Source organism: Apodemus sylvaticus, chromosome 4 (assembly GCF_947179515.1).
Source record: "Apodemus sylvaticus chromosome 4, mApoSyl1.1, whole genome shotgun sequence".
Classification (NCBI taxonomy): domain Eukaryota; kingdom Metazoa; phylum Chordata; class Mammalia; order Rodentia; family Muridae; genus Apodemus; species Apodemus sylvaticus.
In genome coordinates, this window is record NC_067475.1 from 136,686,771 (window position 1) to 136,711,162 (window position 24,392).

General features: G+C 43.5%; 1 protein-coding gene across 4 annotated transcripts in view; it reads left to right on the plus strand.

The window, feature by feature from the left end:
- Pex5l (peroxisomal biogenesis factor 5 like) overlaps positions 1-24,392 on the plus strand; it is a 197,266-nt gene that overhangs the window by 129,109 nt on the left and 43,765 nt on the right. For 3 of the 4 annotated variants that reach the window (XM_052180646.1, XM_052180647.1, XM_052180645.1), the window contains 4 exons: positions 3,061-3,172; positions 10,272-10,466; positions 11,480-11,606; positions 12,923-13,019. In XM_052180646.1, coding sequence (XP_052036606.1) covers positions 3,061-3,172; positions 10,272-10,466; positions 11,480-11,606; positions 12,923-13,019 — 531 coding nt within the window. The remainder of the gene's footprint in view (positions 1-3,060; positions 3,173-10,271; positions 10,467-11,479; positions 11,607-12,922; positions 13,020-24,392) is intronic. The other variant, XM_052180644.1, reaches the window with a different exon arrangement.

The following is a 24,392-nucleotide window of genomic DNA, read 5'->3' on the forward strand; positions in this document are numbered from 1 at the left end:
GCACCACCCCACTTCAACCAGAGCACTGTCACACTGATCCAGCCTGGGAAACGCTAACTCTAAAATAGCTGTTCATTGTGCCTTCTTGTTTTGTGTCTGTGGAGCAAAACCTCAAGAATGACATAATGTTATGAGGTGACTGTCACAGTGTTTTCATCAATCCTGAAGTCAGCAGGGGTCACTGGACACTGGGCATTGAAGAGGCAGCGGTCTGCAAGCACAGGGTTTAGAAGACTGGAAAGCCATGACTCTGAGCTGGGCTTCCTGGATTCTTTCTGAGTCAGCATCTTCTGGTTCCCTTTCTTCCTGTGCTGAGCAAACCCCGATGACCACTGGTTCTTCCTCTGGTAAACCCATCTGAAATCTGAATAAGCGACTCAGCAACAACAACAAAATTCTATTGCCTTTGACAAGTACGCTTTCCTCACGGAAGTTCTTGTTCAATAGGGCCTTTCCCTTCTTTTTCCATGCACACATTGATATAAACAATGACTTTTCTTGGATTCACCAAATAAATAGGATGATTTTTTCAGCATTAATTATCTACAGAAGTTGAAGATCCCAATATTCTAAACTGTAGTAATTCAGGCCTGTCCTGCATGCCATGCGCACAGAATCAGGATTCAGGCATAAACTTATTGTTCATCGCTGTTATGGAAAGGGGAGTATCAGAAAACAGTTCTTGAAATATATCTTGTATTTATCTATATTAAAAGTGGTACAGATTGAGAATTCCCAATCTGGAAACTTCAAGTCTGAAAATTCTCTAAGTTCCACAACTAATCATGTTTCAATATGAAGCCACAAGTAGAATCCTCTGACTTCAAAGAGCAGGCCTCAGCCAAAACACAGGCAGACACACAGCACCTATCACATAAACCTCCCTCCAGGCATGTGTGCAAGGCGAGTATGACACAAAAGTGAACTTGGTGTCTAGATAAAGGTCCCGTTCCTAAGTTAGCCCCCTACGTATCCATGAACATTTCAAAACCAAACAGTATCTAAATTCTTCTGTGAACTAAAATGCTACAGTGAAGAAGTACTCAAGTCATGTTTTTTTCTAATCAACACAAAGAGAATTCAGTTACACAGAGCTATCTGTTCATGAAATTAAACTTTCCTTAGAAAAGTGATTTTCAAAGAATCAGGATATTCATACTTTTAAAATGACGGTTGTGTTGCACCTTAGAGACATCAGCTGAAAGGTCAGGGAGAACGAGGGCCAGTGGCTGGTGATCAGATCACACCACTTAGTGATGCAACCCTGTTAGAGTGACACCACAGAGTCTCATGTGGCGCCATGTTCAATGGAGGCCTTCAGCCTCCATAATCTTGACGCTGTGGCATCCGCAGGAAAGGTTCATTAAATACTGTGTGGGGAGAACAAGTGGCATCAGCACACCCAGCACGGTGCCTGGGTCCTAGCAACTGTCCCCTACATAAAGTTTGTACCCAACTTCTGTATGAGAAGCTGACCCAAACGCAGAACCACTGAGCATTAGCAATTTTGTCATTTTCTGGTTTCTTCTATGCCGCACAAATGATTTCAAGTACAGTTTAAGATCATAAAATGGACTTTTATGCCAGAAAATATTCCAGCTCATTCCTAAGCTTGAGTTGTCCATGGCATTTTTAAAAAATTCAAATGCCTTACCCAGAAACTACAGTGAGCTCACCGACCCTCAACACTTAAAACTATTACACAATAACAAGCATGGGCGATAGCCTAGGGGGATGGAAACAAAAAGCAAAGGGAGCAGAATCTTGTTCAAAGGCTAAAGGAACATCTTTTAAAATAAATAAATTAAAGCGGTTAAAACCCACAGCCACCTTAGACGATGTGATTTCCAGTGAAATGTGTCTTTGTATGTAGTAACTTTAAAATTAACAGTAACTGAAGCATAGATAACACTACCATTAACTGAAACACTAAAAGGGGGTATTCTCTGTGATACCCCTCAATAATAGCCACAGATATGCATGAGAATCAAATGTTTCATTCTCTATAAAAAGCTCTAGTGGAGGTATGAGGTTCGATGCATTGAGGTAACAGTGGTGTGCTTGGATGTCCTATCTGATGACCCTGAGCCAGAGAATAGTGATATGATAATGTAAGGCTTTCTCAAATATTTGAAACCTCGGCAGGTTAATTATTGAAATTCTAGACACTTTGAGGCACACCTTTTCTTGACAGCAAGTAGAGTCAAACCGCTATGCTGTCTCCCAGAAAACAGAAACTCCCAAGTTCTTTTCTCTCTTAGCCATAGAAAACATGGGCTCAAAATGAAGCACAAGAACTATAGTAAAAGCTGCCCATTCCCAGTGGTTGGAGACCTCTGAAGCAAGCTCTCAGAATTTTAAGTCTAATTGAAAGGTTATTAAGTCATAGAATGAACTAATGGCAAAATAGGATTATATATACAGGAATCTATTCCAACAGACTAAGTTTTCCCAAACACCTACTAGATGCCTAGACAGGTAATATAATATTATTATCTTCTCTCAAATAAAATTTGTTATGTCCTACAAAACCATTCTAAGGAAATGAGGGGGTTTGTTCTAGGCTCCTTGAGCTATTAAGAAGGGGGGAAAGTCAATCATGTTCATCCAACCAACCGCCCAGGTCCATGTGTGTGTGCATCCCACCTACAGACATCATCAAATAGCTAGTCCTCATGAGAACCCATCACCATGGAGTCTGAAGCCACTGTTCTAACACTTTCTAGAACTTTCAGTTCAAATACAACTGTAATGGAACAGGTGTCTTCTCGCTGTGTTGAAATTAGACGATTGTAAAGCCACTCCCGGAGGGGGAGAAACAGACTTAAGCTTTAACACTGAAGTTGGCTGCATCAGAGCTATGTTAACAGCGCTGAAGGCTCATTCCCTACCCCTGGTAATGTTTTGCTTTCTCTATTGCCCCACCCCATTCTTTATTTCCGTTTGTGTTTATTTCAGTAGGCGTGCTTGTCCCCTTGTGTTGCAAGGCTGCGTTTTCATTTACATGCCTCCACAGCTCAGCGGAGAAGCCCTTTGACACCCGTGTCCATTTGTTCTCAGCTGGTGAATGAGCAACAAGAAAGCAGACCCCTCCTGAGCCCCTCCATCGACGACTTCCTCTGCGAAACCAAATCCGAGGCCATTGCAAAGCCAGTGACGTCCAACACAGCCGGTAACTCATTTCTAACTATGCTCATGTGGAGTGCACGTTACCTACACGTGCAAATATTTTTCCTCCAGGAATCTTGCTTAAGCAGGGAAAGGATTGCTATATTTATTGATTTGTAGGTGTGAACATTTGCATATTGAAATATACCTGGCGGTCAGAGGACAGCTCATGAGAGATGGTTCCTTTCCACCAAATGGGCCCCAGGGATTGAACTCAGGCTCTAAGGATTGGCAGCAAACACCTTTACCTGCTGAGCCGGCTCACCAGTCCCTACTCTAGGCATTTTAAGTGGGGGATAATGTTTACAGACAAGTGACTTTGGAGTGTATACAATTCATCATAAGTTAATAAACGATTTTTGATATACTAAAAAACTATACAGTTTTGCAGGCCTTAAACATACTACTTTTCTCACTTAGGTTCTGGTTTATACACATCTGCATTTACATCTCTGTATTTCAGAATCCACCATATTATTAGGAGAGCTGCTATATCAGAGTGAGATTTTGCGAATTTCAGCTTGACGGTCCAATTATTTTTGCAAATATTTTGTGAAACAAAAGTCCAGCAGCATAAAAATGCAGTCATCTTTCTGAGTAGAGTTAAATGGTAATTAAAGCACCCTACAGACAGGGAATAGTGTAGAGCCACTTAAATGTGTTCCTAGATCTCTCGTGTAAATTATCTGAACATTCCATTTCACACATACACTTCCTAGAATTAAACATTCTCAACAGAATAGCCTCGTCTGTTCAGGGCTTGGCACATGTAGAAATGAGCATTCATCAGAGTGAGGAATGGGTGTGGCCGGCCACTGGACAGATCTCAACATGTCTCCTTTCCATATCTACCTCACTGGGCCAACATTCATGTTCAAAGATGTGCTCTTCGAATAATAAGAAAAGTGGTGTTGGCGGATAGAAAACCAGACATTATAGTGACTGGGTGGTGCCCATCAACATGATCTCTGCCTTTCTTCCTAAAGTAGTCCCCCACATTTCCATGGTGGACTGCACTGGCAGGTGTCTTACTTTTTCCGTTACCTGGAATCAAGTGAAGAAACTCAGACAGGAAAAAAATTACTACAGAAAGAGAACTCATGGCAGATGGGGGAGGCAGAGGAGGAAGAGTAGATGGTCTGAAGGTCTGGGAGGTGAAACCTCATGCATGTTCATCCCAGCTCTACATCTGGTAACAGTAGCTGAGCCTCAGTTTCCTTATCTAATAGCAGTACGATCCTTACATTGGAAACTACCTGAGAAGATGAATGAATCCATCCAGGGATGTGTTGATAGAGGCAAACTCTAGCCAGGGAGGTCATCCTGACTGACATCAGGGGACAGCTTCTTGACACCTCCCTCTTTCTTGCTTAATATCACATCCAGGTGATTGCTTTCTAAATCCAGCTGTCACTTGGAGTGCTCGGGAACATTGGACGGTGCTGGCTGCATTCGAAACAGGACATTGAGTGGATTCAGACTATCAGATCTGATTAGTCCTAACCTCTGAAGCTGGGACTCAGCCCTGTGCAACTGCAGGGCTATCTCAGAAAATACAGAGCCTGTGTCTCACAACCACAGGCAATCCCACAATGGTCGGGAGACTAAGGAAGCTCACCCTCACCTTCAGTTCCGACTGATGAAGTCACGTAGAAGCAGTCCTCTCTGAGGGCTGCGAATTAGCTCAGTCAGTAAACGCTGGCTGCATAAACATAAGAACCTGAGTTCAATCCCAGAATTCCTGTTAAAAAACCAAAAAGTGGACATGGTTGCTTGTATTCCCACTGCTGGGGAATGGAGACAGAAGGCAAGGGTGGGGAGGGGTTGCCGGACTACCACTACTGAGACAACAGATGGCAAAGTAGTGAATCTCTAAACATCAGATCAAGGTGTTGGCCAGACACATCCCTGAGGTTCTTGGGCAGACACCGTCCAGGACACACTAGTCCTTTCTATTGGTCCTTTGGTTGTAACAAGAGTATGACTCCACCTTTCATATGGTGTTTTGTCTGTGCCACAGGTCATATCGTATCTGTCTGTACACCTACCTATATCCAAATTCCTCTTTACATGAGGATATCTGTCATCCTGGAACAGCTACATGTTTAGTCACATTTCCAATAAGGTCACCTTCTTTGGGAATGTCTATCTAACAACAAGGGGGCAGAACCCCATTCAATCCATAGCATAATATTCTGAATCTTTTCTGCCCTGAAGCGATTTCCAATCATACTGTGTTGGACACATTGTTTTACAAGCTTAGAACTATATCTCAAGGCAAAAATCACTATATTTTTTAATCCCTAACGAGTGTAGTTCTTATAAAAAAATCAATGCAGAGTAAACAATGTAAGAAATATTTTTCCAATGTGATACATTTTTCCTAACAAATAAAAGAGCATATTTTTATTGCTTAATAAGAGAAAATAGTTATGTATCCATGATTGATTTTTTTTTCTGTGTTGGAAATTGAACTCCAGGTCTCATACATGCTGAGAATTCCCAGTCATTTTATTTTTCACTTCTTAAAACACATTCTCACTAAATTGTCCAGGCTGACCCTGAACTCATTCCTCAGTAAACTGTGATTCTTTTATTTCCCAAGTAGCTGAAATTATAGATTGCTGCACCAGACCAAGCAAAACCCTTGATTTAAGAAAAAAGCAGATACATCGATATTATATGCAGACTGACAATAAGAAATGTCCTGAATGTCACTGAACAACAGATATTTTAGATGATTATATAGTCATACATGCAGTGTGACAAAATTTGCAATATATTATTGTATAATTTGATAACTCTGACATATGGTAAAGCACAGGACAGACTCTTTGTCAGAAATCAAGAAGAAAAGGTGACCCTTGCTATGACTTATGAAGCCACACAATAGCGAAACATTGAGTCATTAAACCAACAGTTACTTTGGAAGGAATATTTTTCATAGTTTATAATTTTTTTAATCTCACTCTTTCACTTGGAGTTAATATATGTATGTTTGGGACTTCTAATACATAAGCTACATGATAAAATATCTTTAATATTAGCATCAGGTTTACAGGGTACATTTTTATGAAACCCACCTGGCCATGAAGCTAATGACATGTCTCAGAGAAAGCTCAGAAATCTGGGAAGCAGGGACTGGAACAATGACTCCATGGTCAAAGCACTTGCTAGGCGAGCTAGCATGGAAGCCAGAGGCCAGATTCCCTCAGGCGCTGGCCTGTAATGCAGCCACTGGAAGCTAAACAGGGTTTCCAGAACAGGCTAGAAAGATGCACTGTTTCTGGATTTCAGAGGCCCTTTCTCAATGAATAAGGAGGAAGAACAATTGGAGGTTATTCCTGGTATTAACCTAGGATGTCTACTCACACCCACACATGCAGAGCATGCATAGACAACACAGAGAGAGACACACACATGCAGTGTATTCATATACAACATATACAGGTACATATGGAAATGGAAAAAAACTGAGGAATAAAATCAATGGCATATTACAATAAAGAAGAAAAAGTTGACTTAATTCTTTAGAGTTTATCCATATGGTAGATATATTTGAAAGTTTCTACGATTGCATGTCTAAGTCATGCTTCATCTCACAGTGTTAATAATAGTATGTATCCAAACAAGAATGTTCTGTTTCTTTTGGCAGGGTCTCACTCTGTGGCCCTGGTTGTCCTGGTGCTCAGAGATGTGCCTCTTCCTGCGTCCTTAGTGCTAGGATTAAAGTCAGGTGCCACGATGCTGACCTCAAACAACACTTTCTACTAGATGCTATTCTGTTCTGTTTTGAGTAGCGCTTTTAGGAGGCTAGACCTTTTCCTATACATCTGCAGTGGCCTGGGAGAGCCTTCTGGTTTCCTATGCTATCAATTTTTGCTGTCCTTGAGATGGTTAGATAGGGCTGTTTTCACATGTAGTGCCTGCCATTGTCAGGAAATGTTAGCCAGTAGAATTTGGTTATCCAAAAAAGACGGTTTCTGAGACTACCAACATGCCTCAGACCTTGCTAACTGCCACATAACCAGGGGCTTAGGGGCAAGGAGAGCTGCCATATTGAGATTCTGCACTAACTCCAGGCTCAGTCAAAGTGTAGATAGGTTTTGAGGGGAAGGCCTGTATTTGAGGCTCAGTGGGAACACCCACTGTGTTAGTTTCTTATTGCTTCCAAAACAGGGCACTACAGATATAGCGGGTGAAACGGCGTCCCTCTGTATCATAAATCTCTGGAAGTCAGAAGCAACCAGGGACTGACTCCCCTTGGGTCACAGACATGCGTTGCCTGGCTTGCTCCCACTTTAGAGGATCCCTGCAATTGCTTCTTTCTTCTGTCATCAAAAGCAGCTTGCCTTTCAGATTTGTCTTCATATGCCCTTCTCAGACATTCCTCCTGGGTTGTACCTATGAACACACTTAGAGGATGGGACCCACAACCTGTGACCTGACCATGGTGATGGGCAGGGTCCTGGGTAGAAAACCCCACAAATGTAAAGATAATGAGCTTGGGAGGGATGTCCTTGGTCCTGCCCTCATGTGTATACACACACATGCACTGACTCACATGCATGTGTACATGTGTCCTCTGACACACAGTCTTGAAAGCAAATGATTGTTTTACTCTTACCTTGAACACAAAAGTTCCGGGACCCAAACCTTCACGTGTCCAGGACAGTGTTTTAAACTGGATCAAGGCAGTCAGTGAAGCAGCAACCATTCTGGGCTCAGACATGTGTGCTTGGAAGCACTGGAGCAGCTGTAAGCCCTCTTCGTAAGCCTTGACTACTCCACACTTCACACAGCAGTGCACTGTCTCCTCAGGCTGCCCCAACCATCTCTGCTTTCAAAGTTATCATCCCAAGGGCCTCTTGGCTTCAAAGCCGTTCATCCCCTAAGTGGGCGGTAAGTGGAGCCTTCATGCATGCCTGGCTCCAGCTTACACTACACAGAAAACAATGAAGGCACAGAGGACAAACAGAGAGGGTCCACGACGCTTCAGAACGGACCATATGACTGGCTGGCTTGAATTTTCAGTTCACGCATTCAGAAGCAGACAGAGATTAAAGTAAGCCCCTGGCTACTATTTTGTAGGAAATATACTTTGAAAGCCCCAAGTTCATGATTCCCATAAAATTTGCTTCTAAGAGGAGTATAGGAGAAAGAGTCTAATTCTTCATTGTTTGTACAACTGGTAAAAAGGCTATTCCTTCCATCATAAAGAAGTCTCACTGGGCCTAAACTCGTTGCCACTCCGATAGTGTCTTGAAATTTCATTTAACCACTCAGTGGATAGGAAGTGTGTGCCGCCCTGTCTTGGCAGCCCGCTGTGCTTCAAAGTGGCTGAGCACGCCACTGACTCAGTTCTGGAAGCCTCTTGCCGCCCACTTTGTGCCACTCATAAGCACCCCTCTCCAAGCCGCTCCCATCTTCTCAAGAAAACTCCGCTACGGCAAGCTGGCACCTGCGGACCATTTTGTGATAAGTTTACTTCATAGAATCCTCTACAGAGACAAAAACCTTTGTCACTTCTTGTTTAATCCTCAGGAACATTTCTTCTTTCTCACTGTGTGTAGATTTGATTGTGGCTCTAAACAGAACAGAAAAAGAAAACTGGCAAAGACTAAATAAAAAAGAGGGAACTGTTGCAATTTGGTCCCTCGAAAATGTGTGTATGCATACACACACACACTTACACTCACACAAGTGCACAAGTGTGAACGTGCATATGCATACACTCATGCACACACACACACACAGACATACACATTGCTGGGAAAAAACCAAGCTGGCCTTGTGAATGCTATGCAAACTGTCCCACCACTACACTACCCTCTCCACTGCCTGAAATAGCATTTACAGAGTGAATATTTATCGTAAGCCTGGTGCTTTGTGTCCTGTGGATCATTTAATCTTCATCCCACACTTATAATACTATTGATTCTCCATTTTCAGACTTGGCAACTGGAGCTCAGACTGCCCAGGAAATTTAGCTCAAGGCACATTTGAAGTATGATGATTAGAGACCATTTCACTCACACACCTGAGACTCACCTGGGGATGGGCAGTTCATGTGCATATGCAGGCAAACTGCGCATGACTAAGGATGGAGCTCTGCCAAGGGGGCACCCAAGTGGGAAAGAAGTAGAATGGGGTTGAGTTGTCAATCACACCCAATCTCCACCCAGAGGACAAGATGAAAATTCATGGGACTTGTGGTTGGGGAAAGTGCTATAGTAGTTGTTGTAGACTGCGGGGGCAGGGAGGATGGTCAGCACAGGGGCTCCACTACCCACTCTTGCCTTTCCCAAGCTGAAGGAAGACCCCTAGGAAGCCACCAGGCCAGTTGCATACTCATCTATCCAGCCCAAGGGCAGGAAAAGCTGACTCTTCTCTTGGCTTTCTGGTGCTCAGGTAGACCTAGTCAAATATGAGTTGCCTGTACTGGGAGAAGAGCAGGTCACAAAGCTAGCCTTATTAACTCTGACTTGCCTGGGTTTACATAGGAACACACTCTTATCTCTGCCTTCATTAGAGTAGTTAGTACAATGAAATCAACCCACTAGGAAGCAAAGGTGTAGCCATTTTGTAGCTGGTTGTCTGGAATGACATTAAATGTCAAGGCATCAGCATGCATTCCTGTTCATCAACTGCATTATAAAGCCCCTCTCCAGTGAGACCCAATGTATTGCTGACCCTAATCCCTCCTATCAGCATAGGGGCTACATGTGCTCAACTGACACACCTACTTTGAAAAAATAGACTGCCAGGGGCTGGAGAGGTACCTCAGTCGGTGAAGTGGTTGGCTCGTAATGACAAGGTTCTGGGTTCCATCCCCAGAACCATGTATAAAGAAAGAAAAGTAGAAGAGTAAACAAGGTGTTATGATCCCGGCCCTGGGAAGGCAGGATGGGCACATCTTTGGGGACTAATCAACTTGTCCAGTTCCAGGTTGTCCTCTGACACCCACACACAGAATGTGTCCCCACCCACAACCCTGGATCATGCATACACACACACACACACACACACACACACACACATGAATGCATAATGCTAACTACAGGAAGTAAGTGGCTTCTCTGGCCTTCTTCTGTCTCCCGCAGTGTTGACCACTGGCTTGGATCTCCTTGACCTGAGTGAACCCGTCTCTCAAACCCAAACCAAAGCCAAGAAATCTGAGCCCTCATCAAAGAGCTCGTCTCTCAAGAAGAAAGCTGATGGCTCTGACCTCATCAGCGCAGATGCTGAGCAGAGAGCGCAGGCCCTCCGAGGGCCCGAGACGTCATCCTTAGATTTAGGTAAGGCAGAGGTTTGCAGCAGCCATGGTTTAACCTTGTCTTGTTGGTGCTGGTGTAACAGGCAAGTTCAGAGACGACTTTAAAACAGTGACCATATGAGCAGGAAAGAAAGCTCTTTCAGGAAGCTGGGGAAAGTATAGCATCTTTTGTGCTTAGACCAGGAGAGCCGGCTTCATTCACTTATGTGTCCCTCCCAATGGACCGAGCTTGCTGTGGGTGCCAGGCATCTCTCTAAGCTCGGAAGATAAAATTAAAGTGTACATCTTACTTTCTAGGAAGTCTCAGTTTAGCACAAGTGAGAAACAAGGGAGACAATAAGAGCATCATGGGACTTGGGGACACTCAGACAAAAAGTTCCTAAGATAATGTCCAAGATGATGATGACAGCCATCAATAATACCCTTCTCTATCAGCTTGCAATATCCAGGAACCTGCACCACTTACCTATTATACCTCGACATTACAACTCCAAAATATGTGAAACCCAGGCTTGGACAAAATTTAACTTGTCCAAGATCTCACAGCTAGTAACAGAATGAGCTGGAAATGTGGACCTGACCCTAGTTAACTTCGGAGCTCAAACTTTTATCTACATTCTCCACATCCCCCTAAGAAAGAACAGTTTGCTTCTCAGTCCCAAGCAACTAAGCAAATCAAGCAAATGTGCCTGTGTGTGTGTGTATGTGTGTGTTCATATACATTTGTGTGCATGTGCATGTGTGTGTATATGCATCTATGGGTCAGGTAAATGCATACAGACTCATAAAACTAGGTCTTGAAATTAATTTTACTTAGTTGCTTCAACTGTAAAATAATCCAACTTATCTTAATAAGTCTTGTTTTTATTTAGATGAATGTGTTTCATTTCAGTCTCATGTGCCCTTAAGAAGGTAAATCTTAGCCTTGGGTCTCACACACATGAACTGAGTATAGTTTGCTTGGAATCTTGATCTTAATCTCTTCTTTTCTTTGCTTGGTCCCTGGGCTTTCTCCTCCACTTTCTTCTTCCTTAGTAGACATTCAAACACAACTGGAAAAATGGGATGATGTCAAGTTTCACGGTGACCGAACAAGCAAAGGGCATCTCATGGCAGAGAGGAAATCTTCCTCGCCTAGAACGGGATCCAAAGAGCTTCTCTGGTAAGACGTCCTGATCCCTGAGAACAGCACCTTACCCTGGCTGTACGGTGTTCTTGTCATCTCTGGAAATAATCTGGAAATAATCCAGATACCCAAGGAATCTGGATTAAAATAGACATCCAGATCAAAATTGAATAACAATCTTCTATATGCCATCACTTTCACAAATCACCCTGACAACTTGTGACAAAAAAGGAAATGAAAGGAAACTTAGTCATAAAGGATTTGAGGAAGAGGTCCTGGTTTGATAATTTTAATTATTATGTAACTAAATATGTAACTAAGCTATTAATAAACAGAATGTGTATGTCTCTATGTGTCTTTGTGTGTGTGTGTGTGTGTGTGTGTGTGTGCGTGTGTGTGTGTGTGTGTGAGAGAGAGAGAGAGAGAGAGAGAGAGAGAGAGAGAGAGAGAGAGAGGAGATGGGGTATCTAATGTATCATTGCAGCCGTGGTAGTCACGTTGTTGCTGGCTACACTGCCGCCCCGCTCTCAGCGATCCACATCCACCATTCACTATAGTAATTGCAGATGAATGATGGACTCGGGAAAGAATGTGGCCACTTGAGTTTTACCATTAGTTACTTTTCTGTTGCTATGTTTATAAGACACTACCATTAAAAGCAGTCTGGGAAGGAAAGGGTTCAGTTCACCTTAGAATTCCTAGGTCACAATGCAGCCCTGAGCCCTGAGCACTGCTCACCAGCTTACTCCCCTGCCTTATCTCTGCTGGCTTTCCTGTACCACTAAGGACCACCTTCCTAGAGGGTGCAATGTCCACAGCGGGCTGGGCCCTCCCCATTCAAGGAGAAAATGCCCTACAGACAAGCCCACGGGCTAATCTGATGTGGACAATTCCTCTATGGAAGGTTCCCTTGCCCCAGGTGACTCTGGTTTGTCTCAAGTTAAGAAAAATTAACCAGAACACCATGTTTTTAAAGATTTCCATAGGGCAGCCACCTGTTTCTGTCTCTGTCCTTTGCCCTCATAGAAATCCCATATTGTGACAATCCAGACCCATAGAGATCTATCTACCTTTTGAACTGACTCCAACAAGTACAGAACACGTTTTTTTCAAAATATAACGTTTCCTATATAAGAAAAAAAAAGTGTCCTGTTCATTTCCTCTTTACCCATAATTCTACTGGATTCTAAATTATAAAGAAAAAAAAGTTATAGCTATTAGGATGTTTGGATTCTGGAAGTGGCAATTATGGAGGAAGAGGAAACTGACAGAAGTTTGTTTCTGGCTCCTGGCTGGGCTGCTGGCTGTTCTTGTTCTTGCTGTCCCTGAGTGTCCTCCACGTCTCCTTGCAGGTCCTCGGAACACAGATCTCAGCCAGAGCTGAGTACCGGGAAAAGTGCCCTCAACTCCGAGTCGGCTTCTGAGTTGGAACTCGTGGCTCCAGCACAGGTAATAAAAGAGAACCTCAGGAAACGCGTCTGCTCTAGTGGGAACTGCACCATAAATATTTTTCTTGAGTTTTGCACAGAAAGTTTGAAGTGTTTTTCCAAACTTTGCATCACAAAATGTGTTCTCACCCCATAGCTGTCTCGGCGCTTAGAATAACTGATTGTATACCCTTCCATGTATTTGGCTGGGAAATGTGTTAATGAATTCACTGTGTGCTTAGCACATTTTCCCTGTGCTGCCATTGACTGTCCCATGTATTTGGCAATACAAAAATCTGTTCTCGTCCAGTATTAGCTCTAGTTATATAAAAGAACACAAAGAGAAGGAAACGGCATGCTGAGGGTTCGTTCACATCTTTGCCCTGAGGAGTAAGAGAATATACCTAGGCTTTTGCCACGTTAAAATAAATTGTGTGCCAAGGATTATATTATTCCAGCACCAGCAGTAATGGCAGCCATAATGAGAGCTGTCCCTGAGAGTGACCGGGAGGGAGAGCCACAGAGACTTACTGGGTGCTTTCCCTGGGTTAGACCTAAACACTCAGTAATCCTGTGCACTGTAGAAATTTTTAATCCCAATGCAGTGTTTCTGCCCCACATTTGACCTAAGTTTAGTTCCCAGATAAAAGACACTCAACTTTTATTATTTACAATAAGCCCTAAACCGCACAAGAACTGAGCAGACATCTGCCCTCTATGCTGTTAGAGTCTACTTTCCTATTGATAACCCCAAGTTATTACTTACTATGTTTCATCTGGGCTGCTCTTAACTCCAATTGGTTAGCCCTCAGGGCCATGTTTTCTTGACTCTTCTAACCCATTTTGGCTGCAGCTTCTTCTTTATTTATTATTATTATTATTATTATTCCTCCTTCTCCTCCTTCCTCTCTGTCTTCTCTTCCTCCTCCTCCTCTTCTTCTTTGCCTTCTCTTCCTTCTCCTCTTTCTTCTCCTCCTTCTCCTTTTCCTCTTCCTTCTCCTTCTTCCTCACTTTCTTCTCTCCTCATGGTTCTCCCACGACCCCCAAACCGGGAAGCCTAAACCCTGCCTATGTCTATCTGCCCAGCTATTGGCTATCAGCATCTTTATTCACCAATCAAAACTAACTTGGGGGCAAGGTCGCACTGTGTCTCTTGCGTCTACATATGGACTCTCTCTTTTCTGGAGCATCCAGGTCGTGGGGCCTGTGCTTAGCATTGCAACACACAGCAATAGACCACACCTCAACACCTGTGCATTGCTGCAAGCTTCATTATAAAGATATTTCTCACTGGACCCTGTGAGTCTCAGTAAACTCAACCATGTCTTGCTGGGGTACCACAGCAAAAAGAAGCAGGATGTGAATTCTGTCTGTCTACACTGCTTGGCCCCTGGGCTCCTCAACAGGCTTCACTGTCAGTATTTACCCCTCCCATGGTTCTGAAACTGCGATTCTAACTTTCTATCCCTGGGACATGTTTTAAGGCCTTGCCCTTCAGCCACAAATATCTCCTAAGAACTCTGAGTGCACAGTCCTGCCTTCTACAATCCAGCTGCACTGAGACCATACACGGAAGGAAGCGAGCAGAAGAAGCATTCTGCTGCGACACGTGTTGTGAGCCACAGGGGATACAGAGATGTGACGAGAGACAGGGAAGTGATTGAGGCTGGAGCACTGACCCAGCAGGAAGAACACACAAGGCTCTTGCAGAGACCTAAGTTTGGTTCCAGCATCCACGACAGCCTGTAAGAGGGATTCGACTCCCTCTTCTGGCCCCACAGGCACCCCACAGTGGGTATTATTGTCGACGGTGAGAGTTTCTAATATAAACTTGAGCTGATCTGGTCCAGACAAAAGGTAGAACAAGGCAGGCTCTCCTGGCCGCATTGTCCGGACAGGGAATCGGTGAAATACAAAGATGTTTGTGGACCCACAACTAGAAAATGGCAGAGAGAAGGACCCAGAGAGCCAACGAAGATTGTTCTCTTGGAACTTCCTAAGCCACCAGCAGTCCCCCCTACACAATCGTCACCCTCAGGAGCAAGGACACAGCTGTTTCCAGACCACAGCTGGACATCCGGTGGCCCACTCACTTTCTGAACATATCGCCTCACTTTAATGAATTGCAAATGTAGCATGAAAAAAAATGAATTTTTGGTGCTCACTTTAAATGTATCTTCTTAAGAGGAAAATGACAGCAGCCATTAGGAAAACAGTGTCCATGAGCTCATGAGAAAGCTACACTCAGCTCAAGTAACCCGTGCTGGTTCGTGTTTCATCCGCTGCCATCTCTGGAACAGTGAGACGCGGGGACAAAGCCTTTATTTGTTTTGAAGCAGGGAGAGACTTGGCACAGGTGGGCCATTAGACAACAAGCTGGGCCAGAGGAACAGCTGGGGCCCCTGGTTGCCATAGAAACCCACAATGCATTTATCTTATTATCCCAATGACTACTAGTCTCCTGCTGGTCTGTTAATTCCATCCCACCACACTGTCCTGCTTACCCTATGCAAACATAATACACTTGGAAAATTGTCTTTTGAGCTTCCTCATGTTGTCTTCCAAAATACCCCTTCCAATTCACCGTGAGAATTCTCTCTGCCCAGGTCCTCTGGGTTCTCTAGAGAGTCCTCTGGGATGCTGAACTATCTGTAAGGGGTTATCTCTTCTATTACTTTCTGAAACTTTGTATGTTTACTTATCAAGACTTGCCTTTAAAAAAAATCATACTCTTCTAGTTTTTGTTCCAATTCATAGCTAAGTAAGAAAATGTTCATGACAGGCAGGCTTCATGTTGTACCCGGAACAGTCCTTGAAACAAACCAGGAAGAAAACAGACAGGTGTGTAGTGAAACCAAGAAGAGAGTGCTGGGAGACGACTCATAGGAACACTTGTTTTGCAAGCATGAGAACCTGAGTTCCATGTAAAATAATGGGCATGATGGCACATGCTCAGCAATCCTTGAGTAGAGGAGGAAGAACCAGGAGAATCCCTAGCGCTCCCTGGTTGGTCAGCCTTGCCTAACTGACAAGTAGCAGGTCAAATGAGAGACCTTGTCTCAAAGACCAAGGTGAGTGGGCATGGGGAGCAATGGAAGTACAACACTTGGCAATGATCTCTAGCCTGCACTTGTACGGGCACACACTTGCACATGCACACACAGAAGATGTGTGTACTGTTAGACACACTACTCATCACCACGCGGCCTCTTCGTGTAGATATAGTAGAACTATAATGACTATAGAACAAAATTTCATCTAAAGACGTGTTCACAAATCATTCAGACAAGCCATCTGCCTCACCAGAGCCTGCCCCACACTCATTCGGATGGCTCACAGCAAACCAGGAAAATGGTTTCCTCTCCCTCAAGCCAATGTAAATGATCCCAGGCAGGGATCAACAGGTAGGGATCTATTTACAAACCTCATTTTAAAATCATATTTCAGAATCACAAAGAAAAATGGGAATGGATAACATGAAAACTTACATTTTCTCATTTTCTTTTCAAGATGGGGAGAAGAGAAAGTATGGTGTAATACCAAATGTTCAATGCCTTGAACACAGAACTCAGAGAAGCGAGGGATGCCAGTGAGTTTTATAATTCACTGTGTACTTAGGAACAAGGGCTCTTGACACTTTACCCAAACTATATGATCTCAGTCACAAACTGAACTGTTTAAAGGCATCATACAATCTGGAAAATAAATAATTTAAAAAAAGTAAAGTTTGAAGAGCTGAAGAAAACACAAAGGGGAAAACAGCAAAATTCAGTTTTCCCATCTGGGAAGCATGTCGCTGGCAGAGGCAAAGGGAGAGAACACGGCTTCTCCTGCCGACGTCATCCAAACATCTCCTTCCCAGATTGCATCCTGGAAGCTCCAAGACCAACAGGCTCATATTCTCCAACATGAGCAGGTGCTCCCGATGCAGGCCACAGTTACACAACTCACAGACGACCCACTCCAGCAGAGCTGAGCTTTCCACGATTCACTGATACCCTTCGGTGTTTCTCACACACGGTGTGAAATGCCCACTATAACCTTAGGTTTTTATATTATCTCTACTTTAAATTAACAAATAAAAGCTGTTCCTTCTAAGATGTGTACATCTAACTCCATTAAAATCCATTAAAATCTGCGAAGCCCTTGCTAATCCCTGCGAATCCCCTGGTATCAGCCATTCTGCCTGGCTCACCTAAGAGAACTCATAAGCCACTGTTACTCTTATTACTGCAAAGCCCAATTATTACCTAATTCATTATTATTATCTAATTATTATCTAATGCAGCAGCATGAATATGAGTTGGGCAATGCTCAAGAATGTCTGTTGCTCTCTTATAGAAACTTCATAATGTAATTAGAATTTTTATACAATTTATTCTGTATACAATTCACTCTCTTCCTGAATTTATCATAAATCCTTACTTTTAGAAAAACTGCTGACTTTCATGTCAGTTCAATAAATACACTTGGGAATCTACTGTTGTTACAGACATAAGTGAGGCAGTAAGCAAAACAACCAGATTAGGTTATATGATACATTTAGAGGAATCCAAGTTGACATACCACAGAGATTCTACACACCTATCTTATTGAAGGACTACTTACTATAGCCAAGTTACAGAAGCACCTGGTTATCCATCAGCACACAAGTAAGGACAATGTAGTACATGAACCACTAAGAAAAGTGAAAATCTGTCATCTGTGGGAAAAGCAAAAGAACTGGAGTCATCGTGTTAAGTGAAATAAGCCAGATTCAGAAAGACACTCCTGTTTTCTTCTCTCACATGCAGAAGCTAGACTAAAGAATCTAGAATAAAGGTTTGAAAGAAGAAGGGGAACTCTTTGGGAAGATAACATAGGGTAGTGGTGTGTAGGAGGTGAAAACAGGATTGAGAGTTGGAGCGTGAACAAAATCAAATGATCTAGGCACTGGAGAGATGACTCCACAGCGGCAAGTGTGTGCTGCTCTTGAGGAGGATGGAAGCTTGGTTCTCAGAACCCATGTCGAGAAGCTCACAACCAGCTGTAACTCCAGCTGTAAGCCTCTGAGCACCATAAGCCCCTGGGCACACACACACAAACGCACACACACACACTCCACTTTTATAACTAAAACAAATATTTTTAAAATGTGCACAATACGGATGTATCAATGAGGATGCCTTGATGAAGCCCAGTCTTTCAAACAATTAATATACACTGATAAAATAGGGTCCTCGAAGTATTAGGCCTCTATGTCTCAGGAAAACAATCCAACCCAATGCTCTGTAAAGACTCTCGCCATTTTGCCTATGAGGATTGTATCTGATCTCTTTCCTCTCCATGCCACGTGCCATGAGCTGTCAGCGGGGTGGGAGGGAAGCCAAGCCCGGAGAGAAGAGAAGGAAGCAGTGATGAAGGAGGAAGAACGAGGAGGTAATGGGGAGAAACTGAGGCATCGCTTTCAACATAAGAAATCAGCACAGTAGGGAAGTCTCACCAAGTCCTTGTCACATGAATAAACAAGAGACCCTAACAAGGGTGGAAACGCAGATTTAGCAACAGAAGGACGATCTTATGAACAATTAAAACTGAACCATGCGTACTTCCCTTCTGGATCATGATTAGGTGGTTTCAGTCGTAGTTCCTCAGTGTGTCTGAGAATACGCTGCCACCTTTTTTCAAAATCAGCCTTTTCCTGATGTTCGGCCCAGGCTTACATAGCAGAATGGATACAGAGGCCATGTGCTACCACACTCTAAAGAAAAAAATTTTCCTTTGCACAAGACGCGTAGGTTGTGTGTGTGCACCCCGCATGACAAATGTCTGTTGGCTTAGAATTAAAAAAAAAAAACCTTGGTCATTTCAGTGAGGCTTGTATTTAAACAGTCTGAGAGTCTAAGCTATGTGCATCGACTACCACAGGAATGTGGAGTAGACACAGAACATTTAATGAAAGCGTTAACCAAGTGCTAACAGAAGCCAGGTTTGGCAGAGCACTTGTTACAATAGTATATATTTGTATTTATGTGAATAATAACTGCTCAATAATTCTTACAGGGACTCTGTGAGTTAATATAGACTCTGCAAAGGAGACTCTGGAAATTCAATACTGTGCTCGTATGGGTGGCAATAAACTGGGAATTGACCTTAAGCAGCCTGACTTCAGAGACAGCCTTAACAACCAGGTCACAAAGCACCCAAGGTCGAGCAGCCATTGTATTGTTCTCTTTCTAAAGTGAGCACGCTTACGGTCCATCTTTAACAGCGTTCTAATTTTATTTCTGCTGCTCTGATAAAATGCCCCACAATAAGCAACTTCATGGGAAGAGATTCACTTGACTTAGAATTCCTAGTTTTGGTCTATCCTTGACGGCAGTCAGAACAGGAAAGCGGTGCAGCTAGTCACAGTGTATCCTCAGACCAGATCAGAAGGAATGGAATGAATGCATCCCGCCTTTCCTGCAGGCTTACAGACAGCTAGCTTTCTCTTCCTGTGCTGTTCTGGGACCCCCGACTTAGGCAATGAACGATGTTGTAATTGGCTGGGTCTTTGTATATCATTTAACATAATTGAAATAAATCCCCCAGAGACAAGGCCACAGGCCAACCTGATATAGATAATCCCTCAGTAAGACTCTCCTTCCAAAGTGTCCTGGTTGGATCATTCTTTTATTTTCAATCTGACATAAGCTAAAATTATCTGTAAAACCTCAGTTGAGGACATGCTTGATCATATTGCAGATAGACAAATCTGTAGGACAATTTCTTCATTATTGATTGGCATGGGAGCAGGCAGCCCTTTGTGGGCTGTGCCACCCTTGGGCAGGTGGTCTTAACTCTGGGCGAGCGGGGGAGAGCAAGCCAGTAAGCAGCGTTCCTCCTTGGTTTCTGCTTCAGCTCCTGCTTCCACGACCCTGCTTTGAGTTCCTGACCTGACTTCTGTCAATGACAGGAGTGTGACCCAGGAGTTTTAATGTGAAATAGACTCTTCCCTCCTCAAGTTATTTTTGGTCATGGTATTTTATAACACAGAAAGAGAAGAGTAACTAAGACAACAGCTGATTCCAAGTTGTGACAAGTTGACAGTAAATGCCATGTATACTTATCCACACTTATGAACTTGAGATTTATCCCCTTATGCATAATACACTGCAGATCTTGGATCTGCCTTTGAGAGACTGAGCCAGCATCTCAGCAGCGCCCAAGGATTTGTGGAGGTGCAGATGTGAAGTTCCTCACCAGACTTACTGACTCAGAGACCCTAGGGTAGGGGCTGTCACATGAATTTTAAAAGACCTTGTGGGTATTTCAGTGCTCACTCCTATTTGAGAATGACTGTTGGATGAGCTAGGATTTTAAGATTGCTGCCACTCAAACTGACAGGTATAATTGTTCTGTGTACTAGGCCTTGTATCAAAGTGCCAAGCAACACAAACAGCCCACAAGCCCTGCTATATTTTTCCACGTCACAGGTTTTTCCTCTGATAAAATTAGACATGTTTAATGTCTGGGTTTCAAGAATGGCTGATTTATCATCTACATGTGCTCGGTTTTGTCTGTTCCTTTTTTTTAAATTTTATGTGTGTGAGGGTTTTGCCTGTGTGTGTGCATGTGTGTCACCTGTTTGCCTAGTGCCAAGGAATGTCAAAAGAGGGAATCCCATGCCCTGGATCTGGAGTTACAGGTCATTATGAGCCATTAGGTGTGTGCTGGAAATTGAATTCAGGTCTTCTGAAAGAACAAGTGCTCTTGCCGGGCAGTGGTGGTGCATGCCTGTAATCCCAGCACTTGGGAGGCAGAGGCAGGCAGATTTCTGAGTTTGAGGCCAGCCTGGTCTACAGAGTGAGTTCCGGGACAGCCATGGCTACACAGAGAAACCCTGTCTTGGAAAAAAAAACCAACAAGAACAAGTGCTCTTAACCACTGAGCCATCTCCCAGGCCCCTGTGCTCAGTTCTTAACCAGCATGTTTCAGCACGGCAGTAAAGAGTGGAAAAAGTATCAAAATTTTCAACTGCATATCAACTGCTATTTATATTCCATAACATTTAACTTCTGCTTCCTTGAGCCAAAAACATTAAAAATGGTAAGTTAGATAACACTTATCTTAGTAATAAGCTAAAACCTTTCAAATGGTGTAAGAAATAGAGTATCCCTAAATAGTAATTGTAGCATCAGAATGAAATGTCACTTGCACAGTGAGACTCTATCTGCGCTTGCTGTGTTAAGTGGGAAAGAGGAGTTGACCTGTACGCCTGGAATCCTGATATGCAATGCCCTTTGCAGCTTGTGATTCATATCGCAGCTGGGTCCTGAAACATTAATGAAGAGAGAGAGACCGGGGACGCTAATAGAATCCTGTTAGGTCAAACTTCCCAGCAAACCGGGTTCTGTTTCACCAGTGCAAAGTGCCTGCTGATAAAACACTGTCTCAGACAACAGTCTTAGTGCTTCCTTTGTTGCTAAAGTCACTTCTGGGCCATTTGCGACACATAATGTACCCTTGTACCAAATACGAAATGTATCCCTTTATCATTACGTCTTATTGGACAAACAAAGCTTTGTGTTTATCACATACAATATAATGCTTTGAAATATGTATGCGCAGCAAGTTGGCTCAGTCTGATTCCTGTATTCATGTGCATTTACATTCTTGGGGTCTTTCAGAAAGAAACCTAAAATTACCGCAGTGCTTCTCAAGGACACAATACATTGTTAACGATAGGCACCAAGTTCTACCCCAGATTCCTGGATAAAGTCTCATAACCTTTGACCAACAGTGTACCAACCACTTCCCCCAGCCCCAGTGGTGTCTCCCACCATCCTCCATCCTTCTGAGAGGTCAGCTGGTTTAGACAGCACATCTTAGTTTGAATCTGATACCTGAAATTCTGTGCTGCCTTATTATGCTTCCTATGATGTCCTCCATTTCTTGCAAGTCACAAATGATATTTCCTTCTCCATGAAAACTTCAGTGTTCCACAATGCAGGCATGTTCAGCCTCCAGCTGATAGACTCTCCCATCCCGTGTGCCCAATGCCGCACTGACATGGAGTGAGTGCAGAGGCCTCTTGGCATAATGGTCTTCTTACCTTGGCCTTCTTACTCATCCAGTAGGTTGAGTTTTGATTTTCTGAGGGTTCTCTGTAGTGTTTTCACAATAACATGAATCTACATTCCCAGCAATGCTGCGTAAGAGTCTACTTTACCCTCCATCTTCTCCAACATTCTTTTAGTCTTCCTGGCAACAGCCTAACTAACCCAGGTGAGGCGATGCCCACTGTGGTTTTCATTTTCACTTTCTTTCTGCTTAGCTGAGGAGACTACTTTTCATATGCCTGTTGGTACTTTCTGTTTATTCTTCCAGGAAATCTCTCCCCATGGTCTTTGGCTTATTTCAATGGGGCTAGTCACCCCTTGGTATTCCTTCTGTTTCCAAAGCCGGTCAGTTTAAAAGAGGGACCCTCAACTGTGGAATTGCCTTCATTAGATTGGCTTGTAGGCATTGGAGCATTGCCTAGATTCATGATTGATGTGGAGGATCCCGCCCATTGTGGGTGGTGCCATCCTTGACCGGTTGTCCTGGGCTGTATGAGAAAGCAAACTAAGGAGTGTTCCCCAGGGCTTCTGCTTCAGTTCCCACCTCCAGGTTCTTGCTTTGAGTTCCTGCCCTGCCTTCCCTTGATGGTGAAAGCTAACCTGTAAGATGTAATTAACCCTTCCCTCCCTAAATTGCGTTTGGCCAGTGTTTTATCACAGCAACCAAATGCAAACTAGGACATGGTCTTTTCTCATACGGTACAATTTAGTGTTTTGAAAATATTTGCATGTGGATTACCATTGGACTTTAAGAAGTTGCCTTGAATCTACAGACTTCTTCGTGTGATGTAAGCATTTTAACAAAGGTTATTCTTCCAACCCCCAAAACCTACAACGTACTTGATAGTATATAAATAATTAAGTTTGAGAAATAAGCCCCAGTGTTCAATTCTTGCATGCATCAACATTTTAATGATTTTTTTTTTGTTAACTTGTCCATGGAGGGGCCAGCAGAGAGATGAGGGACTTGGCTCTAGAAGGAAGGCAGGCAATCCTGAGCAGATCTGAGCCCCAATCACTGCTTGGGAAATAAACGGCAGACAATTTGCCAAGTTACTTAGCCTTCTGTGAGCAGCCAGTGTCCTTCGGAGTTAGCTTCTTTCCTGGGCAACAGGGTCCCAGCCACCAAGAGTCTATCCCCTGAGTTTTTATATTTTAAAATTACATTTGTTCATTGATTTCTAATCATGTGTATTGTGCTGGTCTGCATGCCTGTATGTGCACACATGAGTGCAGGTGGGTGCAGATGCCAGAGGTGTGGATTTTCCCTGGAGTGACATTTCCAGGCCGTTCTGAACTGCCTGATGGGGGATGCTGGGGATGCAGCTCAAGTTTTCTGTAAGAACAGCGTGCTCTCTTGTCTTCGGAGCTATCTCTCTGGCCTCTGTATTTGTATGCTGTTACTAATTAAATATGTTGTGCCCCAAGAGTGTCATATGAAAGTAATAGTGAATGAAGTCTTCAAAAAGGATAGATTGCCGCAGCCCTAGGACCCAGGACTGTCACATGCACAGGGAAGACAGGGCTAGGCAGGTGTTCTGCAGAGAAGGGAACTTACCTGGGATGTCTAGAAAAGCCCTGATTGCAACTGCAAGCACCTTATAAAACTCAAGCAGAAAGGGAACAGACCGAGAGAGAAGAAGCAACATGGTGTGGGGTGACCACAGCTCACCTGGAGACCCTGCTTACCGGAAGGGGCGTGGAGCAGACCTCATTTCCACCCCAGCAGCTATGGAGAGAACAAACCTGCCACTGCTATGACTATGAACGTCTAGTCTGCAGGACATTGAAAGTCTATATTCCTTCTGTGTTAAATCACTCAGTTTGTGAAAATACATGTTGTGGCTGCCCAAGAATGCTTAATGCAGGGCCAAGCAGACATGGTAGACATTCCAGCTTGCCTATCTTAAGAAGTCCTGGATTTCTTCTCAGTATTTCCTAGAAAGCTGTCCTCTCCAATGGTTTCCACTAGAGGACTTACTAGAGGGCAACATTTGAAACTGGAGTTCTAAAATGCTTTGGAGCCTGCTGCACAAGAACCCATATGCAAACACATGCACATTTATCACCATCCTAGACTGGATGACATCATGCTTTAAAAATAGATTGAAAATACTTCTCAAGGCACTAGGGAGATGGCTCAACGCTGGCTGAGTTCAGTTCCTAGAACTCACGTGGAACATCAGGCGTGGTTGTGCACACTTGTAACCCCAGCCCTGGGGACAAGAAGACAGGATCATCCTTGGACATCGCTGGCCAGAGAGAGTAGGCTAATAAGAGAGCTCCAGATCCCAGTAAGAGATTCTGTCTCA